This window comes from Aristolochia californica, unplaced genomic scaffold (assembly GCF_029961685.1).
Source record: "Aristolochia californica isolate CCGP_79_NKW_82.1479 unplaced genomic scaffold, dmAriCali1.0.hap1 SCAF_4, whole genome shotgun sequence".
NCBI lineage: Eukaryota > Viridiplantae > Streptophyta > Magnoliopsida > Piperales > Aristolochiaceae > Aristolochia > Aristolochia californica.
The window spans coordinates 40,980,666-41,005,706 of record NW_027182103.1 but is presented as its reverse complement, the minus strand read 5'-3'; the positions used below and the strand labels follow the sequence as shown (position 1 = coordinate 41,005,706).

Below are 25,041 nucleotides of genomic sequence, written 5' to 3'. Positions count from 1 at the left end.
ACACACAAGAAGAAAGAATTAGGGGTCCATTCAGTATTCTGAGTACATACAACAGGCTAGGTCGATGGTCTTAATTTTCAACCTTTTCATTGATCTGTGGCCATCCCTGCTCAATTTCAGGTGCAGTATAAAAGTAAGTGCCTACTCGACCAGTTCCATCCATTGACACTCCAGTACTCTCAGTAGGAAAGAATGGATCATGATCCAACTGCTCCAGCTTTAAGAACTTGGCTGAACATGGGAAGTAGAAAAGTTAGAACCATAGCCCATTTAAATGGTGGGCAAGAAAGTAGAACCTGTTCAACTATGAACCCTAAATGAGTAGGCAGCTTACAATATGACTTTGCACAGTACGCTTCTTCAGCAAGAGAAAGTAAATATGTTCGCTAATGAAATATAAACTAACCAAGTGCACATTTAACTGAAATTTTTTTTTTTTAGTCATATCCAGCTAACCCAACAAATTGCAAACTATTGCTGGACCATATGTTTCCTGAAAGTCATATCTTGAAGGCATAGCCTGCCAGGTTGTCAACCAGCCAAAAGCAGGCATGCAAGATACAGTTGGAGCACACCACATGATGGTTTCAACTGGTTTGTGCTTCACATTGAAATTAATAAATTTCAATTCAAACTGTCATAATGTGGCTAGGGCTGTCCAACCTCATCGCTGATCAGTAACATACCATCTCCAAGATCTTGAGGTATTAAAGTCATTGGAAATACATATGTAGATGCAGGTTACCAACAGTGTCTCTACAACTGAACTTAGATAATGTGTCATATTCCTAATTAATATTCAGGATTTGTGTCAAAATTGATCAGTATTATCTATGGCAAAGGTTATAGTTATGAAGTTATAAAATGAAAAAAAAAAAAAAAAATATATATATATATATATATATAATAAGCACATATTCCACCCATGTCATGTATGTAAAAGAGTTAAAGAAAGAAAACAGTAAAGTGTACACATAGTTCCGTTAAGCTGGTTCACAAAAATAGATAAAGGAAGAACAATTTTGCCAAGAAGAGTCATTTTGTGGGCTTCAAATGCCCTGTTTCTTTGGAAAATCTCTTCATAATACAGGCTGGAGGACATTATTTTTTCCTGAGAAAGCCTGTAGACAGTATTTGAAAAGGCCTATAAATGGTCGATCATGTAGAATTTTATTCAGAAAAATTAGGAGAGCTAAAAGCCGTGACCCTCCTAGAGTTTAACCATGGAGAATTGTTAAGTTGGGTCCAAGGCCCATCCCAAAATGATTAGCCACCTTAGGAAGCCTCTTTCTCAACTAATAAACTCAAGATATTTGTACTCACTAATCCATGTGGGACTATTCCTTAACACTCCCCCTCACGTGTAGACCCTTTTTTTGTGGTTCTACAAGTGGATAATTTAGGAGTAGGCAGTTTAGGTGTAGGCCCTCTTTTGTGGCTCTACAAGTAGATAGTTTAGGTGTAGGCCCTCTTTTGTGGCTCTACAAGTAAATAGTTTAGGTGCAGACCCACATATGAGTACTTACTCTGATACCATGTTAAGTTGGGTCCAAGGCCCATCCCAAAATGACTAGCTACCTTAGGAAGCCTTTTTCTCAACTAATAAACTCAAGATATTTGTACTCACTAATCCATGTGGGACTATTCCTTAACAAGAATTAAGTATGGATTGTGCTGAAACAAGAAAACAATCATGAACTACACATGCTCATAATGACTACCAAAATAAGACAATATGAAAATTCTAATTACCCTAATTAAGGAAGAAATTTTTGAGTAATTAACATGTAGAGTTTCAATAAACACTAGAAATAAAAAAGATCTTGTTCAGATTAAAAAACAAAAAAACAAAAAGTGAACAAACTCTGAAGCTTACCCAGGCCAAAGTCACCAATTTTTATGTCATTGCGAGCATCAAAGAAAATATTACTAGGTGTCAAGTCACGGTGGATGATTCCTTGTCCATGAATGTGAGCTAGGCCTTCAACAATTTGGCGGAACAAATGCCATGTGGTTTCCTTGTCAAAAAGACCCGTATATGATTCAAATACTTGGCGTAGGGTCCTTCATACCACCATTAACAATGAGCAAATGCATTAGTAGAACTGCCACTAGAAAATGTAATTTGTACAGATACAAAAAGTAAAATTATTCACTAGATTTTTTAAAAGCTTCGTAATAGCATTAACAATTTAAATGAAGCTCCCAAAAAGCCAATGTTACGAACTATGAAATTACTTCAGAAATTATAGATAAGTTGATTCCCTTCAGAAAAGAGAGAAGAATTTTGATGAAACAAAGTGGATTTAGTCCTTGGGAAGATGGTTCCTGGACAACTGACATTGAAAGTTTGTCATAATATATGAATTGCGAAGATGAAAACAAATAGAGAGGTAGAAAATATGTGGTATTATTGTTAGTTTATTAAGTAGTCTGTCAGCTTGCAAAGAAGAAGCTTAACAAAGGGACCCCACATAGCACATAATGATTTCACTTCTAAACGAAGAAATATAGTCTAAATTATCTATCAAGACATGCCACAAAAAAAAGAACCCCTGAAATGCAGGAGTAAACAAAGAAAACATTTGGAAAATACTGATAGCATTAATAAAATTCAAAAAGAAAAGTAACCAATCATCCCCAATTAGTGAGCATATATACAGCCTTAATAGTGACATAATAATAAAGAACTGAACTCTGCAATAGTCATACCGAGGGCAGTACTCCATTTGTATGAAGAGGTAAGTTGATTCGAGTTTATGCTCCACGCTAAGAGCATTAGCTGAATTTGCCACATTAAAGCTGCCTGTAGAGCTCCATGCACTTTGTGAACCTAATGTTGACTCACCATGATACCCACCAACCACTGTTTCAAACCAAGCCTGCATTTACATACAAGGCAACATCCATTAGATCAGCATAGAAATTCTTAAGCATTGGAACTTTTCACTTTTTTCATATTTCACTAAGATACACCAATAAAGGTAATAAAAGCCTCAAAGATGGTATGACTATGGCTATGAGGATTAAATTTGAGAAAACAAATAACATAAGTCATAGTACAAGTTATCTTCATTTCAGTCCAAAAGATACATCTTCAATTAGTGCATCAAGCATCTCAAGGTGCAAATAACAAGACAAATGTGCATTTGATATAAGCATGTTTTGAAGTTATTAGCAACCATTGAAGTTCATAATAATCCTTACAATGATCACAAGTAATAGCAAATTTTGGCAGAATGAGGAGTCTTCACTAAATAGCAAAATCATACTAAGACTCAAAATAGGGATGATGGAGAACAAAACCTAAGAGAACAACCTGACAAGAAGAAATAGAAATTGGTTGCATTTCTTCATAAATATACATATACTTTTCAATCGTTATAAATCTGCAGTTCTGTATTAAACAATTTTTACGTCTGCACCCATAAGATAAGAATTCCACATGAATCTAAAGCAAATGGAAAAATTGACATAAGAAGAAGTTGATATAAAAATTCAATCTTCAGCTTGCATGCAATCTGAACTTTTGAACTGTGGAAAACTTGAGATGGCATATAAAACACTTACCTGATAATAGCGGACAACATGTTGATGCTGCAAACGAGAAAGAGTGGCTACCTCCCTGAGCACCTTGACATAGTTTGCACACATCAACAAATTTGACAAAAATATAGACTTTTTTTTTTCAAATGCTGATTTTGAGATATGAATGACTAATAGAAAGAGACCAAATGCCATATTTCAGCACATTGACATTTTAACATGGACAAAAGGAATATGAACCTAAGTCCATACAAGTTAGGTGGACCCTTTTCTATTTTTTTTTTTAAATGACACCCTTTTCTATTTTATGAAGATGTATATTTAATAATTAAAATTTGGTAGATTTTGTTCTATAGTTTTTTCTTTTCCTAAGTCCATGATTAATGTCCATTTTAGTCTTTTTTATTTTTTATCACTTTTAACAATAAAACGAAGATAATGACAATGTTTTTTTTTAAATGTAAGATAATGACAATGTTGTCATAGTGAAGTAAAAGGTAATCCTGTAAACAAATGTAATGTTCCTAAAAGTGGAAGACTTGAGGACAGCTAACCGCAGGTAGACTTAGGTCCATCCACCGTTCCCTCTTTTAATATTGAAAGACAAGATTCGACAGTTAAAGATTGAACTAGATAAATAGAGATTTGTTTACAGCATAAAAAGAGAATTATGTATGAGGACAGCAGGCCACCCAAGTGATCAACTTAACATTAGAACCGTAAATACCATTATTATTTAATTTCCACAATTTTGTTTGGCTTCATTGATTCTCAGATAATTAGTAGCTGACTTTTCCATTTGGGTAGTGAGGTGTTGGGACTTGGGAGTTACGCTAGTTCTAAACTCTTTCATGGAAGATGGACAATAAGACAAAAGGGGGCAAATTCCACTAGATTAATGCTTCCGAAGAATCAAAATAAAATGTAGTTTGTGGATTTGAGCTTTGGCTCAATGGCCACACTGAGCGGTTTCTAATGTGAGGTATCGGGTTCAAGTCTGGCTAAGGTAAAGGGGGTGTAGTCCGCATGTCTGGTCTACTTGATGGGGTGTCACATAGAGAAAGATAATGCAACACGGAAAGTTGGCATATGAAAGAAATAATTACTTGACGCATCTGAGGAGAAAGATAAATTTATCTTGATTGTTATCAATATATCTAGAAGAATCCACAAACAAAATGTGTGTATAACATGATGTTGCCTCATCAACAAATCCCAACAGAAAATTTACCTCAAAATTTTATCGTTGACAGGCAAACTTTTATCCTTTAGTTGAATCTTCTTCACTGCATATTGCCGCCCATCTAGTTTATTTTTGCACAACATAACATGACCAAAACCACCATGACCTGCAACCAATATGATGGTGGTAAGAACAAATAATAAAAAAATAAATAAATAAAATAAAAAAATTTTAACAAGAAGGGAGAGAGAGGCGATTTCGGCAAGAAAAATAACGTTACGCATAATGTGTGCCGGTCGATGCGTATCGTGCGCCGGTGAAATGCGTAACGTGCACCGTTAGCTTCGAATGTGCTAACGTGAGCCGATTTTCAAAAATGATCAGAGACTTTTCTCCAGTCACCATCCCCGCGGTCGGTGACCGGAACCCTCGACGGCATACTTCCAGTAAAGATGCAGACTCCTTCTCCGACGCCGATCGACGGAAAGAAGTTGACTTTCCAAGAAGACACAAAAATTACGAACCAGAAGAAGATCAATCCAGACGCTCAGAAACCTTGAACTTTCCCTCTGACGAGCCAACGGAACCTCCTATGGAAGGTTTTGACGCCAGCTGGAAGACGATCTCCCGGCGAAAGAAAAGGAATCCCCTTTTCCGTTTTAGTTACGGAAAACACAAGAGTTACAGTAGAGAAAGTCGCCCGGAGCTCCTGACAGGTGATGCACATCTCCTCTGTCGTCGGATCGAAGATCTCCTTCATTTGTGTTCCAATGGAGGCCACTTCAAGCTTCATCCTTCAGTTCCAGGGAGTCGTGAACAAAGCTAACCGAACCCATGAACTTTGGAAACACGATTCGATTTTCTTCCTATCGGTGAGCTCCTTTCGAGGACAAAGAGAGTGTCATGTCGTTCATCGGCGTGGCTCAACAGTGCTCGCCAAGATCTATATTCCCGAGGCCACCAACTCGGGATTTGGCTGGAAGGAGTTCGAAGAAGCCATTCGGAGCCTCTCACCGGCACAGACTCCGGTAGGGGCAGCCCCCAAATCCAACGACACCACCCGAGCCTTCCCCCCCCCCTCACTTTTAACCAAGCCCCACCAGCGACAAAACACTCCTCTAAGCCCATTTCTCCCCCCAACCAGCCCTCCCCTTCCTTCGAAATTCCCTAACCCCCTTAACCCAGCCATGCAGAACCTCTTTTCAGATCACCATATTCCTACACACCTTCTTCCTTCAGAAAAATCTAAAACCATCCAAATCCATTCCAACTTAATCCATAGAGGGCGACAATCTCTGACCCACTCTATCCTAGTCCACACCTCCTCCAGTATCGTCAAATCCAACATCCTTCAATGGCTGACTGTGAGCTTCACCTCCCCTACACACCCAAAATTTCTTACCTTAACCCCCATTCCTGGCTTGTTCACTTTGAAACCCAACAAGAGTCTTCTGCGGCCCTTGCTCTCACATCCCACACCCCCTTGGGCATCATTGGGATATTAGAATGGCTCCCCTCGACTCCTTCCAGTCAATTTGGGCAATAGGCTATAGTCACCGGCCTCCCGACAGAACTACGGCACAATGAGGTCTTCACGAGCATCATCTCGGAGTTTGGTGACATAATTGCTCTGGACCCCCTTATTGAGCACTGACATCGCCTTGATGAGGCCCAGATCCTCATCAATCCTATTCATCCTTACGAAGGACGCTACTTTCGATGCATTATGATGGGTAATGCCCAATTCTGGATTCGTATCGAGTTGGCAGATATGCAAGATTTCAAAAATGTGACCTCGAGTCCCACAACTAAATTCAGAGATTCTCCACAACCTGTCCACACATTGAGAGTAGCAACCCCGACCTCTTCTCCCCAGAAGAGGCGTCCTGAACCAGCTAGTCTTACAGCTAGCGCTAACTCTATTCCAGCTGCCTCCTTGGTTGTCCCCTCCTCCGGCTTGCCATACCACCCACCCACCAATCCATCTCAACCCACCACAAATATTATCCCTGATAGAATCTATTCCAACCCCCAGATACCTATCTGCCATTCACTCTCCCACTTTACCCCCCGAAATAACCACACCGCCTCCTTCCCCCTCCCCCATTAAAAGCCCCACAGGCCCCCTTATAACTCCATCCCACAGTCCTCACACCCCTCAAACCACCACCCAAATTATAAACTCTCCCCCTCCACCACCTCCGAGATATTCCCACTCCAAAATTCCTCCTCCACCCCTTGCCACGTACCAGTGCCGGAATAGAGGTCATCCGAGACAGCTTCTCTAGGAAGGTCCCAGTGCTACTACTAGACACCCCTGCAATCCAAAGATAGGGACTTCATCTTTCCAAAGACGGGTGAAAGAGCTCAAAAGTATGTGGCTTCTCTTCAGATAGAACAACAAAAATTTGACCCAGAAACCTGGGCACAGATAGTGGAACTTGCCAAGGTGATGGGCGTCGTCTACACGGGGCCCCTCAGGGAAGATAACCACCTGTCTGAGATGTCCAAGAAGAAGACTAGTGATCAATGATCATCATCGTCGTGCCGCAATTCGGGACCTCCTTGCCTCTACCAAGGCAAATGTTGCTATTTTTCAAGAAACCATGGCGGCTTCTCTGCCCCTTGGATATATCTGTGAGTTGTGGGCTCTTAAGGAGCCTGGATGGATTTCTGTGGATGCGATTAGATCAACTGGTGGCATTCTGATTGTGTGAGACACTAATACCATTGAGGTGCTCGATCGCTGCTGTGGCACTTACTCCCTTGGAATCAAATTAAGAGACAAATGATCGGGGAACATTTGGTGCCTTGTGGGTGTGTATGGTCCTACTAGACACCATGAGAGACATCTCTTCTGGGATGACCTTGTGAGGACTTGTCAGAGGTGGCCCATTACTCTGATGCCTGCTGGACACTTCAATGTTACCCGTTTCTGCCACGAGAAATCCCCGCCCTCCTAGAGAATCACTACCTCCATGAGGCTATTTGCAGACTTGATTGGCAGCTTGGATCTTGATGAGGGACGTGGCGTGCCCCAGAACTCCCGATGTCAAGAGGTTGGCCAATACAACCTAAACAACTAGAGGTTCTGTCCACTCTGACATTCCTTCGGCCGCAGCTAGACTCATTGAGCTCCCTTTTTCCAGTAAGGAAATTGAAAAAGCAACATTGGGTCTTCCTTTGGATCGTGCTCCGGGCCCGGATGGTTTCAATGGGGAATTCTATTGCCGATGTTGGGCCTTCATCAGAGACGATATTGCCTGCATGGTCCACTCGTTCTATCAGCATGGCATCGGATATAGGAGCATTGGAGCTTCGTTAATTGCCCTCATCCCTAAAAAAGAAGGGACAAAAATTCCCTCTGACTTTCAATCGGTCAGCCTCACCACTAGTGCCTACAAGGTGCTTGCGCACCTCCTTGTCAATCGCCTCAGGGCGGTTCTCCCTAGTGCCATTCATCACGACCAGAGTGTTTTTATCAAGGGAAGAAATATATTAGACTCAGTCATGGCATGTCACGAGCTCATCCACCATTTTAAGGCTTTAAAGCTTCCCAGATTCATCCTAAAGCTTGATTTTGAGAAAGCCTTTGACAGAGTTAACTGGAAGCTTTTGGACACTCTATTGGGAAAGATGGGATTCGGGGAAAAATGGCTCTTCTGGAATCAAAGTTACATCTCCTCTGCAAGTTATTCCGTTCTTCTCAATCGAACAGCATGCGGTTATTTTAAGGGATCCAAGGGGATCAGACAGGGAGACCCCCTTTCCCCTTTGCTCTTCAATGTGGTAGCGGAATACCTATCATCTTTGATCTATTCGGCCAAAAATCTGGGTTGGCTCCTCCCCACGACAGACTGTGCAGCCTTTGATGTGCTGATCCTTTGATCAAATCCGAAAACTACGTGCTGTATTGGGACTATTTGAACTGGTTTCTGGTCAGAATATTAACTGTAAGAAAACAACCCTCCTAGGCAATCATATCGACTCACCGGTGTTTCAGGATATGGCCGACTATTTGGGGTGCTCAGTGGGAAATTTGCCAGCTACATATCTTGGACTACTACTCTTTGACTCTCGGCCTTCGGCGACGCTTTGGTCCCCCCTCATTGAGAAATTTGAGAAGAGGCTAGCTACTTGGAGGAGCAAGTTATTATCTACTGCCGGGCGACTCACTCTCCTCAAGTCTTGTTTGGCAGGACTACCAAACTATTTATTATCATTCATGCACTGTCCGGCCTCCGTTTGCAACAGGATTGACACCATCCGTCGACGTTTCCTCTGGAGAGGACTAGAGGACACATTCAGATATCATTTGGTGAGTTGGAAGGATATTTGCATGCCCCGCAATCGGGGTGGTTTAGGCATTCGGCCTACGAAGGAGATGAACAATGCCCTTTTGCTCAAATGGATCTGGAACTTCAACATCAAGCATAACAGCCTATGGGGCGATATGGTTAGGTTCTATCTTCAACCTTCGGGTGCCTGGTGGAGAGAGGATGGAGCTACTCGCCTCCTATCCCCGATATGGAAATCAATTCAAAAGCTCCTCCCAATATTCAGAGATGCAACTTCCTTTCACACAGGCAACAGAAGGACCCTCCTCTTTTGGTCGGATGAATAGTGCGGCCCCTGCCCCCTCTCCGAGGATTTCCCAGGGCTCTCTAAGGTGGCGAGGGACCTCTCTTGCTCAGTGGTTGATTCTTGGAGAGATCGCTCATGGAGTCTTTCGTTTCACGGGGATTAAATTATGAGGAAACTACAGCTTTTTGCTCTCTCCTCTCCAGACTCGGCAAAACTACTATTCGTGAGCATGCAGTTGATAAACTGACATGGAAGCCCAGCATTAATGGCCAATGCATAGTTGCATCCGCCTACTCTCACATTAGAAAACAAGATTACAACATGCATGAGCACAAGGCAAACCTGGTATGGAAGCTTACAGCACCTAGTAAAATCAAATTCTTTGTGTGGATGGCCATCAGGGAACAGATCCTCACCTCTGACAACCTCCATAAAAGAGGTTACACAGCCCCCGATCGCACTTGTCCCCTTTGTGGTGTGTACGACGAGACAGTCCAGCATGTTCTCTTACATTGTGACTTTTCTTGGCAAGTTTGGATGAAGATATTTCAGAAGATTAGTCTCCAAATGGGGCTACATCAGGACCTTTTCGGAACCGTTGAGATGGTTATGGGGATATGCCTTCCTCAGTTGGGCAAGATAATTCTCTTGGCATGCCTTGCGCATGTCCCATGGTGTATATGGCTCGAGCGATACAACCGGAGATTCAACTCCAAGGCTATCAACCCGGATAATATAACTTCCCAGACAGTGGGCCTTATCTCAAGTTGGCTACATTCTAGGAAGAAGTTTGCTTCTCTATCAGGTGTCTCCCTTCGAGAAAATTGGGGCTTGATTGCGGACATGGCGGGCCCTGTAAGAATCCGGTTATGGCCACTTGGGATCCTCCCCCTTACGACTACACCAAACTCAATTTTAACGGCAGTGCTTTAAGCTATCCTGGGCCGGCTGGAACTGGTGGTGTTTTCAGAAACAACAATGGAGATCCTATTCTATCCTATGCAGAGTCGGTGGGTATTGCTGAGTCAAATACTGCTGAAGTGAGTGCTCTTCAATTCGGCCTCCAAATCTTTAAAGAGCGGCTTCATGGCAAGCTGATTATCGAAGGCGACTCAAAGACTGTGATTAGCTGGTGTTCAAAAGATAGCTCCCCTCCTTGGCGCCACTGTCCAATCACTGATTGTATTTGCTGACATTGTGTCATCCATTCATTGTAATTGGAACCTCGTTCCTAGATCAACCAATTCTTTGGCTGATAAATTGGCTAAATTCGGAACCTCCTAGCAATCTCTCATTGTTTGGGAAGGTTTCCCCTCTTGTAATTTGCTCATTTGAGCTCTCATAATAAAATTCAGCATCATTTCAAAAAAAAAAAAAAAAAACATAACAAAAAAACAAAAAGAAAAATGTTTAAGAAACAAGTACTAATTTCAAGAACAGTACTAATTTCATCGAAGAAACATAAAGGAAAAAAGAAAACATGGGAAAAGGAAGAGATATATACATACATCTCTATATAAAATCCAAACTGGATTCGCCTTGTCCGGCTTAGGGTTTGTAAGACTCGGGAAGAGGAAGACCTGGCTGACCCGGTCAGTTTTCCAGTTAAACCAGTGACCCTAGTGACCCAACCAGGCAGCCTGATACGACAGCATGGAGGGCGGTGGATCCCTCCATTCCCCTCCCCCTCTGCCCCACTCACCCTCTGTAATTTGCAAATTGGAGGATTCTTCCACCAATATTTTTGTAAAAATACTGACATCAACACCTCACTGATTGGACACAGTTGCACCAGATTAGACCAGACCTGACTACCTCAACAGGTCCGGTTTAGGAATAGGTGATAGTTAACATTGTTAGCAGGCTCACATCACCATGTGGCTTAGGAATCAATGGCTCGTGAGGTTGGGTAATAGTCCTCCAAAATGGTTAGTCAGTTTTAGATGGATCTAGACCTTACTTTAACATAGTATCAGAGCTAGGCCCGAGTCCAAGCCCATTTGTCTGTTTGCTTTGAACTTGCATCAGTATAATCCATGTCCCAAGCCCATTTTGTCAGGCTTAGACAAGAGAAGGGGTGTCTGGGTGGGTGGGTGGTGGTCCTACATTGGAATGTGACTTAAGAATCTGCTCGTTATGAGATTGGAAATTGGTTTTGATACCATGTTAAAGCAAGGTCCAGGTCCATTCTAAAATGACTATTTATTTTAGAGGTCTATTGCCCCACCTCATAAACTAGAAGATTCCTAAGTGACATTCCAATGTGGGACTATCACCCATGCTAACACTTTTATGGCTGTAGTAGAGTCATTAAAGTCAAGTGTGGAATCTTACCAAGAGAACATACTTCTTCAAAATCATTTAGATACCGTGAACTTGGGAAGGATGATGATTTCTCTCCACCAAAATCAGCAGTAGCTTTCCAAAACTGGGAGACCAGGGATGAATCCTATTCAATATCATCATATATGAACTTTAGGGGGTCTTCTACATGGAATGCAAAGAGAAGGCGGAAATCCAAAAGATTGGAATTATGTAGAAACGACCAACCATATGTTGCTTGAAAACTTCATCAAAAACTTGACTGAAGACTAATGATGGCTCAGTAGTCAAATTTCTTGCCCATTCTGAAATTATCTGATAAAATCATTAACATTAAAACATTGTATTAATCTTAGAATAAACAATTTGCCGCAACTTGGTATAAATACATAATACTTTACCCCCAAATCATGCAGATCTGATGCTATTTCTGCCAAAGCATCTGCTAATGGTCCTTTAGTAGAACAAGCAAGGCGAAGCAGATGAATCTAATTTTACAACAGATTTGATGTCAGCTTTAAGTAATATTAACCCAATTAACCTCTTCAATTTACATAAAAATTATTAAGGGAAAGAACACATACCACAATTAAATCCTTTTTCGCTGGCATCTGAGATATTTCATTCCGTATCCCAGACTCTGACGGTAGTGAAGCCCTATGTTCACAATCATCGTCATTGTTAGAATCATCATCATCACCATTGTAAATATCTGTTTTCTTCTTGAACACAAACTCCTGCTGAAAGATAGAACTATACCAAAATCAGCAAACTTTTAGAATATTCCATCCATGACAAAATTCAGCAGGAAATTTTTCATTAATTTTTCATGTCGATAGCTGTATTTCTAATTTATAAGGGACCAATTTAGGGTTTAAAGTGATGCATAAACAATTCTAGACAGTATAATACGGTAAAAATGCTGAATGAAATATAGCATACAACTGATGTACCTTGACTTGAACAACATGGTTTGGGCTCTTCGTTGTTTCCTCCAAAGAGGTAGTTGAGTGAGTAGAACTGTTCTGGCCATCATCTTCATTACCTTCATTGACTGCATCTAGTTTTATGATAGATTGTGGCTTTGGAGCATCAGATAGTATCACAGGCTTTGTGCTTTGAGAGAAATGTTTATTCAAAACACTAGTTTCATCAAGCTTTGATTTACCCAAGACATAGGCATGTGCCAAGGAACCCCCCACTGTGCTTCTATCAGTAGAAAATGTCTGGCTATGAGAAATACTGCCTAGATTATCTTTAATAATGCTCTGATCCCAGGAACTCCCATCCTCACTCAAGTCAGTGAAAAGATCAATCAAACCATAGACAAAATGCTCTCCAGAAGAATATTTCTTATCACAACCAACTATCACACTCTCTTCAACCAACTCTTCTCTTTTATCAGCTTCTACCTATCATGCATGAATAAATATGAATCACTATCCAAACTAGGAAAAAGTGTTCCTTTAACTGTCAACAACCTAAAGCATTCTTTCCCAGTTAAAAATCCACTCAAATACTCTGCATGGAAGGAAAAAAAATCACATACAGATTTGCCGGATCCAACCTCCGTAGCAACTTCCGATAGGAACTCCTGGGCAGCCTCCACAAGATTGAAAATCATCACACGGCCTTCTTGAGCATTGGAATTTGCCTTAAAGAATGATGACAGTATGTGACCAAATGTATAAGATTGAAAAATAAAAACAAGAAGGTAATAAACTTCTTGTATTTGTATGATTCACCTTGGAGTGCTGCTTTTGGATGATTAAAAAGATTTTCAAAATTATTTTTTCAAGATCAGTGTTGTAGCAACTATTGAATATAGATATCTTAATAGATGACAATAATCTCTTGGAAAAATTTAGTAGCGAGCGATTCACAGACAGTTCAGATTCTTCAACTAACCTGATCGAGAAGCAGAGAGAGAAGGTGCTCTATGTCATCCTCAGACAAGCCTTTATCCGGAATTATTCGTAATTTTGGGCATTTGTAGGGATACCCTGGGAAGCATCTGTTTGGAAAACATAATAAAACAATAAATACATAAATAAATGGGAAAAATGAAAAGAGGAAGAGATAGAAAGACAAAGGGTCTGCATTTAAAGGAGCTACACATTCAACCATAAAATTCACAACCTTATTTGAAGGAAAGCTGCAGCACTAAGATCTTCTGCACCTGCATAATTGAAGTGTGGCCTGTCGAGATTTGAATTATGTGGAGATTAGCAAAGAAGCGCTCATACTTTCTATAGATTAGTTTAACCAATTCAGGTATTACAATCCAACCATTACCGAAGAGCTATTATGAATTGTGCGTGAGGTGGCTCTGAAATAAGTTTGAAGTCGTCTTGAAATATAGCACTCCTGTAAAGCAATCAGAATTGTTACTAAAAACCCTACTTCATAAACACGTTACAGCAAGCATCCCCATCTAAGTACCACAGCATTGTAAAATAACATTCCGTTGCAGCCAGAAGGTTCACTTGGCTTTAACAATTTCAACTTTCAGAGTTCACAGAATGTGTGTAGATTATCCTTTTGGGGCAAACCAGCCCAGCGATCTTTTTTAGAAGGAAAGAATCCAACCAGAGATGATTATTTCACAGAAATTTTAGTTGTCTTACTTTCAGTGATTCAATTTAGATTCTCATTACTTAGAGTCCACGTACCCCAACAAGCAAACTGCACATATGGATTGATTTCACCAAACAACGAGAGTGCTGTACTAACTTCGGTAGATATTCGAAGGAGCCTACTTACAGTGCAATGATCTCCTCAGATAGAAGATTAGGATCATCGTCGGCAAGTGACGGATTCTCTTTGGATTGGACCCTCCTCTTATTCTTCCGACCACTACCTCCTTTCTTCTTCTTCGAACTATGTCCCATCAAACCGACATTTCTTGCTTCCTACTCAGTGTTTCATAATAACTAGCTCTGAAGCGTATTAAGTTACAGAGTACTATGAAAACCAGTTGCATGCGATTAATTCAGTATTTCATTCTCTCGGTTCAATCATAAACCACAAATAGCTACAAGATTGGAATAAAGATGGACTTAAGAACCATCTTTAGTCACTGATTTAGCCGGTTTTTCGTCAAGAAACATCAATCTGAACCCGCGTGCAGTCAAGATTGCTTCATCTTCTAATCCGAATAACAGTAAACCATCTGACCCAATTACGGATCACCGTTGATCATTTAATTTCAAAATGAATAAGCCTGCGTCAAAATTGAGAAAAAAAAAAAAAAAAAAAAACAAGCTTAGACGTTTCAGAAGAGGAGCAGTATGAATCTCGAGAGATGCGTGATCAGAAAAAACAGAGAAACCTCGAGGAGAGAAGCTCAGAAAGAAATGTTTGATGCGTGGGAGAGGTGGTGGCGGCCCAAGGAACCCGGATACGTCGAACGCCTATATTTGCTCGCGCTGTCCAGCAGGAGTTGAACCCCCTGTGCGCACCATGTGACGGCCTTCGCTTCGCATCTGCTCGTAGATGTGGGCTCCTCACGGCCTTCTATAGGCAGTCTTTGGAACAAGAAAACGGAGAGAGAAAATTAGATTATACTCTCGTTATTGTACTTGTGGAGAGGTGACACATTGAGATTAATGTTTTCCACTTAGCCTACAATGAGATGGTCATCACCTTACAAGATGTAGGTGTTCTATTGGGCCTACATGTAGATATAGATGTGGTAACATGATCCATGATCTTGCCAAACTAGGCATAAAAGGGCGGTAGGATACTAGTAATCAATATCCCACTTGAGTCTCTTACTCGTTTAACTATTAACTTGGAGTGAGTTTCCCATTTGTTAGGCTATGTAGTGAGTTTAGTGTTCTCCCCAAAAAGATGCCTGAGATGGTAGTAAAGCAATATACACATGGATAGTTATTGCACCTGGTAGGATCTACTAGTTTTGGAGCACAATGCTAGAGAGGTCCATGTGATCTATTTGTTTTTGTTATAAGATTTTGGTGTAGTTGAGGAATATTCATAGGGAGGAGCTACCTTAGCCTTTTCTCATGGAAAACTCAACAAGACATGCTTACATAGTCTTGAACTATTATAGGGTACAATCACCATAGTAGATATTGTAGTACCTATGACACCATCAAATGTCAACATGTAGATTTGCCATAAGTTCTTCCTATAAGATGACATGGGTATAAACAAAGACCTATATCTAAATTTTTCCATTCCATTATTGATTTTGTGTCTCCATTTGTACCACCATCACCACCTTTTCTTGTACTAGCACTAGCATTGATACTGACCCCAGGACCAATGGGCAACCCATCTCCAGCATAGGCATCTACGCTAGCCCCTACTCATATGGACCTTCCGGACATCATACATATACAAGGTGTCATAAGGCACTTGCCTTCTCATAGTATGATACATCTCCCAAAAATATTGAGGTTTGTCATTAATCATCTTCAACCTTTTTAGTGGGTTCGGAGTCTATTAGGGATAAAGTAGTTGAAATTATTGTATTCTACAATTTTCAAACTAAGGGAGGCAAATAATAGTAAAAAACTAGTATTTCATGGTTTTTGTTATCGATTTATTAGGGTTTTAACATTTGGGGCTTGAAAATGGATAGATTTGTTTTATTTTGTTGTTTTCTTTTGATATTAGCAAAGCAACAGACAATGAAGATAATGTCCATTGTGGTTGGAGGACATAGAAATTATGCTTTTAAGTTTGTATGTAGCACCATTTGTATATGGCTCTTGCCAGTGAGTCACTTATGTCGGCTTTAACTCTATGTTGTGGTGCTAGATGTGACATTTTCTTAAATATTATAAAATGTTTTAATTAAAATTTTAGATATTTTATTTAAAAACTCGATTGAAAATTGTTAAACATGAAGGTAAAGTTATATCTAAAAATTCAATAAAATAATATTAAAAATATAAAATAAAATATAAAACTTAATTTCTTTAAAAAAAGTTACACTTAATAGTTTTTTGCCTCTATGTAACCCATATTTAAATAATATTAAGAGCCTTAATGAATCGGGTTTCAACCGGAGACCGGGTTCGGGTTTAAAAACCCGGCCGAACCTGCCCCGTTGCCTTCCCTGGATGATGCCTACGGATGACCGTTCAAGCAGCTAACCGCAACCATTTAGTCCGTCGAAACAATAAATTGGCGGCGGGAGTGATTTCCTTCCCTCTTATGCCCTGTTACGAGCGTTATCGATCTTTTATAAACTCTCTATCCTTGATTCTAGAAGCCCTAATCTCTAATTCCTTCTGTAAGAAACAATCACCATGTCGGCTCGATTGTTGAGGAGAATTCTTCAACAGCAGGAGGAGCATCAGAGTAGATTTGCCGACACTGAACCTGACCCTGACGACGACGATGACAAAGGCCTGGGGTCTCCAAACCCGCGCTCTTCTTTTCAAAATCCCTTTGATCTTCTTGAAGATCAGGTTTCTCCTCGAGCACATCTTGAAATTTATTTCTTTTCGTAATATTATTAGATGTCTCGATGTTTTCGATTATCCTCTGAGATGCCTTCTATGTATATGTTTTTATGGGTGTGTAATATGTTAGACTTTATGCCTGTAGCAGCTTTATCCGCCGTGAAGAAAAGGTAACTTGTGGCTAGAGGTGATTTCGATGTGGTCGGGCGAACTATATGCTAATCGGCTTGAAATTGCATGATTGTACATCTATACCGTGGAGTGTTTTAACTAATAGGTTATAGAGAACTACCCTTGCTCAAACAGAGAGGTGCGTTGTTCAGGGTGACTTTAAAGATTTTGGTCTATATGCTTATGTTATGTGCCTCAGCGGCCCATATTCAAATCTTTATGGGGCGTCACACGAAAAGGGTTGCCTGGTACCAAACTGGAGTCACTACAACCTATTTGATTTAGTGTGAAGGCCATGTAGGGGATAGTATTGGGTTAGGTCAGCTTAATATGGGATAGGCTCATCAGCTTAGCCTGTTTGGATGAGTTTTTGGCATATTAGTTAAGTGCTCCATTGACATGGATAACTTTTTATCTTCCCAAGGTTTATATTTTTGGAGAAAAAGAGTATAGACTGAAGTCCATTTAAGTTAGATGCACTCAATTCTTAGTTTAACCATTCAGTTTAAGTTGAATAGTTTAAAACTTGATGTCTTCTTATTCCATATTCATTTCTTATCTCATATATTCATGATTGATATTCCTTTGTGAAATTTTCTTATATATTTTTTTTAATTTTTAAGATAAAATAATGATAATGATATTGTTGTAAAGATAATGAAGCAAATGACATTCTTATAAATAGTGCAACTTTTCTAAGAGGAAAAAATTGGGTTCTAGACTTGAGTCCAATCTCCTTACCCTCTACATATGATGTCATAATTTTTTTTGGCAGATTTTCCCTTATCACTTTATCATGTTTAATTTACTATTTTTCTTGGTTTTTTTTGGCTTTTTCCCCCTTACCCATGTGGTTTCTTCAGTAACTGCAATTTAAGGTCCTTATATTTTTAGTTTTTGGAACATTTTCCTCATACTTTGACTTTGACTTTTTGATATTGGTCTCTCAGAAGCATGTGAGACACGATATAATCCCCATGAGATTTGAAACCAAGACATCAAACTAAGAGAGTATCCCTTCTCTATTCACCGGACTAATGCTCAATCCACTATTTAAACCGGGATTCACTCTTCTTAATAGCCAAATAGTCAATTCAAGCCTATCCCCTTATATTTTAGCTTCTTGCTCTGATCGGGACCGCCTGAGACCATTGTTAGCCTTTAAGCTTGTTCTTCTCTGGCTACTGCTCCTAAAAGGCTTGTGGCTTTACACCTTTCTTGAAAATCAATCCACTATTTAGTTGTGACCTTATCAACTTTATTTTGCTTAAAATACTGATATGGGTTGGTTGGTTAGTATTTGTGAAGAATGTCAATGATGTTCCACCTTTCCCATTGCTTATGTCGATGACTTTACTTCATACACCATTCCAAACCCTTGGATGCTTCATATGTGGTATGCTGTGGCTGATGTGTGGCAGTTTGTGGGAAAATGTTTACATGTTCGTTGGTTGGGGCTGGGCTGATTTTTGTTTTGTCAATTTAAAAATCCCAGTCATTCAGTTTGTTGGCTTTATATTTTCGCTTGCATCATCTCATTTTATTCTTTGATTTCTCTGAAGAAAGAAATGAACTCTGGCTGCATCTTATCTTTCCCCAAAAGCCATAAGAGACTTTCCATTAATTTTATTTGTCTGTGGTTCTTGGGTTTGGGCTATTTTTGTTTGACCATTTAAAATATCCAGGCATTCAGTTTGGTTGTTCTTACATCTTCTCTAACATTTTTCTATCTATTCCTTCATTGCTCTGCAGAAAGAAATGATTCAGCTATACATTTTGCTGCTATTGAAATTCTTATTATTTCAAGAAGTGCTTTAAAATCTTTGTGCAGCGTGCTCATATGTCAGCTGAATGATTCAACTTGTTATTGTTGAATTTTTGGGTTGAGTCCAGGTCCATCCTAAAATGACTAGCCACTTAGGAGGCCTTTTCCTCAACCTTATGACCCATTAGTTTTTCTCTTCATTTTTCAATGTGGGTTTTTTCCCACTCAACACTCCCTCTCACCTCCAAGCTTACACATAATGGGCCTGAGACGTGGGCACAACTTTCTAATGGGGTATAAACCCTCTTAATGGGACACATTGATTCCTTCATGGAGCCCACAATACACAGATAACCTAGGGAGCACAAACTGGGGTTAGCTCACACATAAAACCTATTGTTATACCATGTTGAGTTTTTGGGTTGAGCCAGTTCCATTCCAAAATGACTAGCCACTTAGTTGGCCTATTGCTCAACCCCATCAACTTTTCTTCTCATTTTTCTATGTGGAATTTTTTCCCCACTGAGTAGTTATCATTGTGTTGAATGTAGTCTGTGGGATGTAGTGTGGCTTTGGCTGTTTTTAAAGTAAGCTGTACCTGGCTTCTGCTTGTATTTGGAGATGAAGATGCAACACAGATTCTTAGCTTGTTCCTTTTCTGTTTTTTGTCAGTCTCCTGTTGTTTCAACCACTTGAATGCATCCTTTCCTACATCTATTCTTGGTATTGTTGTCAATAGTCTTTTGGGTGGAAGCGTTGGATGTTTGCTTGTCTTGTGTGAAAGCACAGTGTAGAAAACTACAATCAATGTCTCATTATTCCTAGCCTCAACTTTGAGTTTGGTTGAACTAGTTTTAAATTTAAACATGAATTACTTCCATCAACAGATATGTTTAGACTTGGTTGGCTTTCTGTTTATGGCTATTCATTTTTCTGAAAGAAAATTGCATGGTTCAATTCATAAGCTAATGGTGAAACCTGGATTTCTTTTTGCAGGAGATTGAGCTTGACGTCTCTGAAGAAACCTCTACTAGTCAAGATGCTAAACAAGAACCTTTTGTGGTTAAGAACTGTTCCGATTCAGTAGCCAGTCACAAACAGAAGAAAAAGAAGAAGAAGTCCAAAGAGAATCTGACATCCATCAAAGGCAAGGCTGCAGAAGCAGAAAAGTCACTTGATCAGATCCTAGAGAGTTTGTCAATAGATTCAAACCATCAAAAATCAACTGGGAAAATCAAATTGGTGACAAATTCTAAGGTTCAGGCTGACCTCATACAATCTGTACTAGCGGTCGACCCCAAGTACCTTAGGGCTGAAAATGAATTAAGAAGGATATTTGGATCTAAAGTCGTGAGATCCTTTGAAAATAACAGCAATAACAGATCAAGACACGTGCATGGTGGTAGACACGGAGGTCTCAATCACAGGAAAACAAATCTGGTTTCTCCATCAGGGTATTGGCCTCGTTGGGATGGATCTTTATCCATGGAGTTTCTAGAAACTAGAGATGAGCAAAACTATTTTCGGTACTCACATATGCTTTTTGAGTTTTATGCTAGATGTGTGCTGTAGCCTTTATATATCATACACCATGGCTTTCATGATCTTTTTCTGACTCATTTCTTACTGGGTCTGTGTTTTTTTCAGATATGTACATTCACCTTCTTATATGCAATCTCAAAGAGCGTTTGAAGCTGCCAAAGCAATCCATGATGTCAATGGCATTGCAAGTATCTTAACATATCACCCATATCATATTGAATCACTTTTAACAATTGCGGAGATTTTGAAATTCTCCGGGGAACACCAATCTGCTGCGGATTATATTGCTAAATGCTTGTATGCATTAGAGTGTGCATGGCACCCATTATTCACCCCTATGCGTGGTAACTGTCAACTGAAATACAGCCATGACACAAATAAACCTCTTTTCTCTGCTCTGTTCACTCACATGCAAAACATGGCCCGAAGGGGCTGTCACCGATCTGCTCTCGAGATCTGCAAACTGTTGCTTTCTCTTGATTCCAATGACCCAATGGGAGCACTTTTTTGCATTGACTACTTTGCTCTTAGGGCAGAGGAGTATGCATGGGTTGAAAGGTTTGCTGAGGAATATAGAAGTGATAACTCTCTCTGGTTGTTCCCAAGCTTCTCATACTCCCTGGCTGTTTCCCGTTTCTATCTTGAGAAAGATGGCCTGATAGAGGCTGAAAAAGCTACCTCAGTTGATCTAATGAAACAGGCTTTGATGCTTCACCCTTTGGTCCTAAAGAAGTTGGTGGAGAAGACACCTTTGAAGGAAGCAGTTTGGACAAAAATCCTGAAGCATGTTTTTTTTGGATCAGCCAAGGCCGGAAGTCCTTCCTTGGATCATCTTATCAACATTTACGTGGAAAGAAATTATCTCCTCTGGCGATTCCCCAAATTGCAGAAGTTGCTCAAAGAGGCTGCACACCTAGTAATAGACTCCATAAATCTGAACAGCAGTGAAGCTAGGGATTGGGATTGTGTGAGGAAGGAAACCTTTTCATCAGAGAAGAACGAGTAAGACATAATGTTAATTCTTTCAAAATATTTTACCTCTCTGCCACTACTGTAATTCTTACGCATAATTTATTTGTGTCTTTAGGTACTCTCATTTGTTGGTCTCGGATTTCTCTGATTCGGTGCCAACACTGCCACCTGATGAGCTGAGGAACATGATGGTGGATCCACGTATAGTTGAAGCAATGCAGGACCCACGTATAGCAGAAGCCATAAGGAATGGTGGAGGTGAAGTGCTCCTCGTGCCTGAGGAAGAAGAGGGTCATTTGCCTGACCTTCGAAACAGGAACCCCTTGATGCTTTTGTTGGAAGGCTTAGTAGTGCCATTGGCCAATTTGCGAGAGGGTGGAGATGCTCACGATGCCAATGACCGTGTGAATGGAAATAATTTAGGAGCAGGTGGTGATTCTAATGAAGCTAGTGGTCATATGGAAGAAAATCAAGATAATTCAGGAGCAGATGGCGGCTGAGATCAGTAAAGGCGGCACGATTGACCAACAACAGAAATCTGTGATGGGTGAAAATCAGAAATGGGTCATAGATGCTGACATGATTCTTCTTGAAGTGGTTGGTGTTACCTGCCCTTGACATCAGCTCTGGAAGTGGTTAGTTACCTGCACACTGTTTCTGGCCACTGCGAGTTCCACTTCATTTGAACTCTCCCTGTAGTGGATGTTGCACTACCGAAGCATTCTTTATCTCGTGTTGTGTCAGAGAGAGCCGCCTATATATTTGTATTGAGCCACCGGTCATTATTCCATGAAAGGTGGTGGGAAGAAGGCCAAATAGGGTGATTTCTGGTACACCATACAAGTTTCAGTATATTTTTTTTATTTTTTTATTTTTAATTTTCTTCTCTCTTTTTCCTAATCTGCATGTATAACAACAGCGGAAAATAAACTTTAGTAGCTAATCACACACTTGCATATGAAGACGCCTCTCCCAGTTCTTCAAAAGATTGATGAGAAGGGAAGAGGACCAGCTAACCTCTCCTTGGAGGGCGCTTCTCTCAGTTCTTAAAATTGATGAATGCAGAAAAAAAAAAAAAGGGGTAGGCCTACTCTATCTACCCTCTATGACATGTTTTAGGTCAAATTCACAGGGTGAGAATAAAAAAGTATAAATTATAAATTATATATAACCAATAATAATTAGTAACAATTTTTGGTATTATAAAACTCGAACCTTTCACAACCTGACAGACCAGCCTAACGTAGCAATTTTTAATGTCAATGATGATTAGTAAGGAATGAGTGACAATAAGATTAAAAAAATTTGAGTTGATATAATGGAAGTACATCATGTGGTATTAAATTTAAAATTTTGATTGAAATGTATTAAGGTCTTCTCATCCCTTCAAAAATATAACCCATAGAAGGTTTTTGTTCACTATCCCCTGTCTTCAAAACATTCACAGGAGTAAAGATGAGTATTGGTGGTAGGTGGGAAAGCCAACTCTATTGGCCTCTCCATAAAGTGAGTATTGACCTCACATTAGCCTTCCTTCTCCTTCCTTCATCAAAGGGTCAAAGTCTATTTTCCTTCTCCTTCCTTCATCAAAGAGTTAAATTCCATTTCTCTTCTTCATGTTAAATGTGGAATAAGTTTCTTTTCTTTGACTTTGATTGAGAAGGAGTGTTAAAGAAACCATATCAAAGAGTCTAATATGATTTTGTTTTTTAGATTTTTAAGCATTTTTAATATATTGTATGTATTTAAAAAATGAAATCACATCTATGACCTCATCTTATGTAGTTCAATTGGCGACCAAACCCGATTGAATTGGACCCGATCACTTGACCGAGTTAGGTTGAATAATATTGGTCAGAAACAGACAAAAAGAAATTGGGAGATCCAGCCTCACCCTCTTCCAACCAATCAAATCCATTGTTTCCGCATGTCCTGATGACATCCCAAATTTCCCTCCCTTTCTTCTTTCGCCTCCCTTATCCCTCACCACTTTGCCCCCCTACCAGCCATGGCTTCCAAATCTCTTCAGTCTCTCCACCACCCTCTCGTCAACCACCACCACCACCACCACCACCCCTCTCTCGACGCCTCTCCCTTGTTCGTCTTCCTCAAACCCACCACATCCGCTTTCCCTTCTCTCTCGTGCAAATTCACCTCTCACTTCACCGCATTCGCCAGTTCGGTCACTAGTTCTTCGTCCAGTTCCGTTACCACCTCCCCTTCAATCTCCTTTGACCTCTTGGAACAATACTTATCCTCCCGGAATTTCCGGCAGGCCGATGAAGAGACACGCCGCCTGCTCATTGTTCTTGCGGGCGAAGGCGCGGTCAAGCGCGGGTATGTCTTCTTCTCCGAGGTCCAATTTATATCTGAGTTGGATCTCCAGACTATTGACAGGCTCTGGCGCGAGAACAGCGACAACAAATTCGGATATAGTGTTCAGAAAAGGATATGGGAAAAGTCTGGGAGGGATTTCACCAATTTCTTTATAAGGGTTCGGTGGATGAAGAAGCTCGACACCGAGGTGGAACAATACAACTACAGAGCCTTTCCTGATGAATTCTTGTGGGAGATGAAAGACGACACGCCTCTGGGTCATTTGCCCTTGACTAATGCTCTACGAGGGACCCAATTGCTCAACAGTATTTTGACACACCCTGCTTTTCAATCGACGGAAGAAGAAGCAGAGCTGTTCACAGCGAAGGAGAAAGCCAGCGAAGGGGATAATGAAGGGAAAAAACAGAGCCCGAAACCCACCATCTCTAAGAGTCTTAAACCAGACTACAGCTTCTAAGTCCAATTTAAATTGTGTGCGTCCCTCATTGCCGGCACCCGTAAAAGCAGAAGATGTGATTGATGAATTTTCCATTTGAAATTGCTACTTTGAAGCGGGCGATGTCCTGTGGAGGATAATCTTGGAGGCACAGCGAGATTGGGTTTTTCTTCTGTTGCCTTGTTTTCTTAGTAGCGTTAAGCTTTGTGAACAATGAGAGACTTCTAATTCTATAAGGATTGTGGATACCCTGTTATCTTATTGTAATATATTTCTAATAAGAGAAAACTCTCCTACCCTCTCCGCTCACAACTAAAGTCCCACATTGATTAAAAGTTTAAAAGTGGAGAGGATTATGGATATACAAATGTGGACACTATCTCTATTGGTATAAGGTTTTTTGGGGTAAAACCCAAAAGCAAATCCATAAAGGCTTAGGCCCAAAGTGGACAATATCATACCAATGTGGAGACAGATAGTGATTGACTAAGCTAGCATAATCTCATGGAAGAGATAGTTTTCAGTTCATGAGAACACCTTTTAACTCTTGCACTCACTAAAGCTACTACTCTTATCTCACAAGTAAACCATAATATCACTCACAAGGAACTTGAGACTAGGACTAAGTCACTAATGATGGAGGGGATAGTGAACCCAAGTTGCTTACTTTTACTAAGGGTAGAGCCTCCTTGAGTGAATGGTTGGAATTGGTAAGTCTCCTTGCATAGATAGAAACCTTTGGTTGGGG

The 25,041-nt window shown here is 40.3% G+C and overlaps 3 protein-coding genes across 6 annotated transcripts in view; 2 read left to right on the top strand and 1 right to left on the bottom strand.

Annotated features, from left to right (window-relative positions):
- The window catches only part of LOC137962389 (eIF-2-alpha kinase GCN2), a 43,395-nt gene extending 28,325 nt beyond the window's left edge, over nt 1-15,070 (bottom strand). Inside the window, exons 1-16 of one of the 4 annotated variants that reach the window (XM_068809224.1) lie at nt 14,967-15,070; nt 14,399-14,858; nt 13,931-14,002; nt 13,775-13,834; nt 13,544-13,649; nt 13,185-13,289; nt 12,589-13,047; nt 12,220-12,375; nt 12,037-12,123; nt 11,864-11,950; nt 11,648-11,762; nt 4,778-4,895; nt 3,571-3,625; nt 2,713-2,882; nt 1,877-2,064; nt 83-231 (exon numbers count right to left, since the gene is read on the bottom strand). In XM_068809224.1, the coding sequence (XP_068665325.1) occupies nt 83-231; nt 1,877-2,064; nt 2,713-2,882; nt 3,571-3,625; nt 4,778-4,895; nt 11,648-11,762; nt 11,864-11,950; nt 12,037-12,123; nt 12,220-12,375; nt 12,589-13,047; nt 13,185-13,289; nt 13,544-13,649; nt 13,775-13,834; nt 13,931-14,002; nt 14,399-14,526 (2,055 nt within the window). In that variant the 5' untranslated portion in view covers nt 14,527-14,858; nt 14,967-15,070. The remainder of the gene's footprint in view (nt 1-82; nt 232-1,876; nt 2,065-2,712; nt 2,883-3,570; nt 3,626-4,777; nt 4,896-11,647; nt 11,763-11,863; nt 11,951-12,036; nt 12,124-12,219; nt 12,376-12,588; nt 13,048-13,184; nt 13,290-13,543; nt 13,650-13,774; nt 13,835-13,930; nt 14,003-14,398; nt 14,859-14,966) is intronic. The other 3 variants (XM_068809223.1, XM_068809221.1, XM_068809222.1) reach the window with 3 other exon arrangements.
- Nucleotides 15,071-16,797: 1,727 nt separating this feature from the next.
- On the top strand, nt 16,798-22,478 carry LOC137962392 (uncharacterized). Its single transcript, XM_068809226.1, has 4 exons — nt 16,798-17,076; nt 20,003-20,532; nt 20,654-21,550; nt 21,636-22,478. The coding sequence occupies exons 1-4, from the start codon at nt 16,915-16,917 to the stop codon at nt 22,018-22,020; spliced, it is 1,974 nt and encodes a 657-aa protein (XP_068665327.1). The 5' UTR covers nt 16,798-16,914; the 3' UTR covers nt 22,021-22,478.
- Nucleotides 22,479-23,507: 1,029 nt separating this feature from the next.
- LOC137962394 (tetrapyrrole-binding protein, chloroplastic) lies at nt 23,508-24,636 on the top strand. Its single transcript, XM_068809230.1, has one exon. It carries the CDS (start codon nt 23,529-23,531, stop codon nt 24,312-24,314), a length of 786 nt encoding a protein of 261 aa, XP_068665331.1. The 5' UTR covers nt 23,508-23,528; the 3' UTR covers nt 24,315-24,636.
- Nucleotides 24,637-25,041: the final 405 nt, after the last annotated feature.

Bases quoted from the DNA above. Each gene is read 5' to 3' on its own strand.
- LOC137962394 (XM_068809230.1), top strand. From the start codon at position 23,529: ATGGCTTCCAAATCTCTTCAGTCTCTCCACCACCCTCTCGTCAACCAC.
- LOC137962392 (XM_068809226.1), top strand. From the start codon at position 16,915: ATGTCGGCTCGATTGTTGAGGAGAATTCTTCAACAGCAGGAGGAGCAT. The intron at 20,533-20,653 runs GTACTCACATAT...TGTTTTTTTCAG, and splicing joins GATGAGCAAAACTATTTTCG to ATATGTACATTCACCTTCTT. The intron at 21,551-21,635 runs GTAAGACATAAT...TTGTGTCTTTAG, and splicing joins TTTTCATCAGAGAAGAACGA to GTACTCTCATTTGTTGGTCT.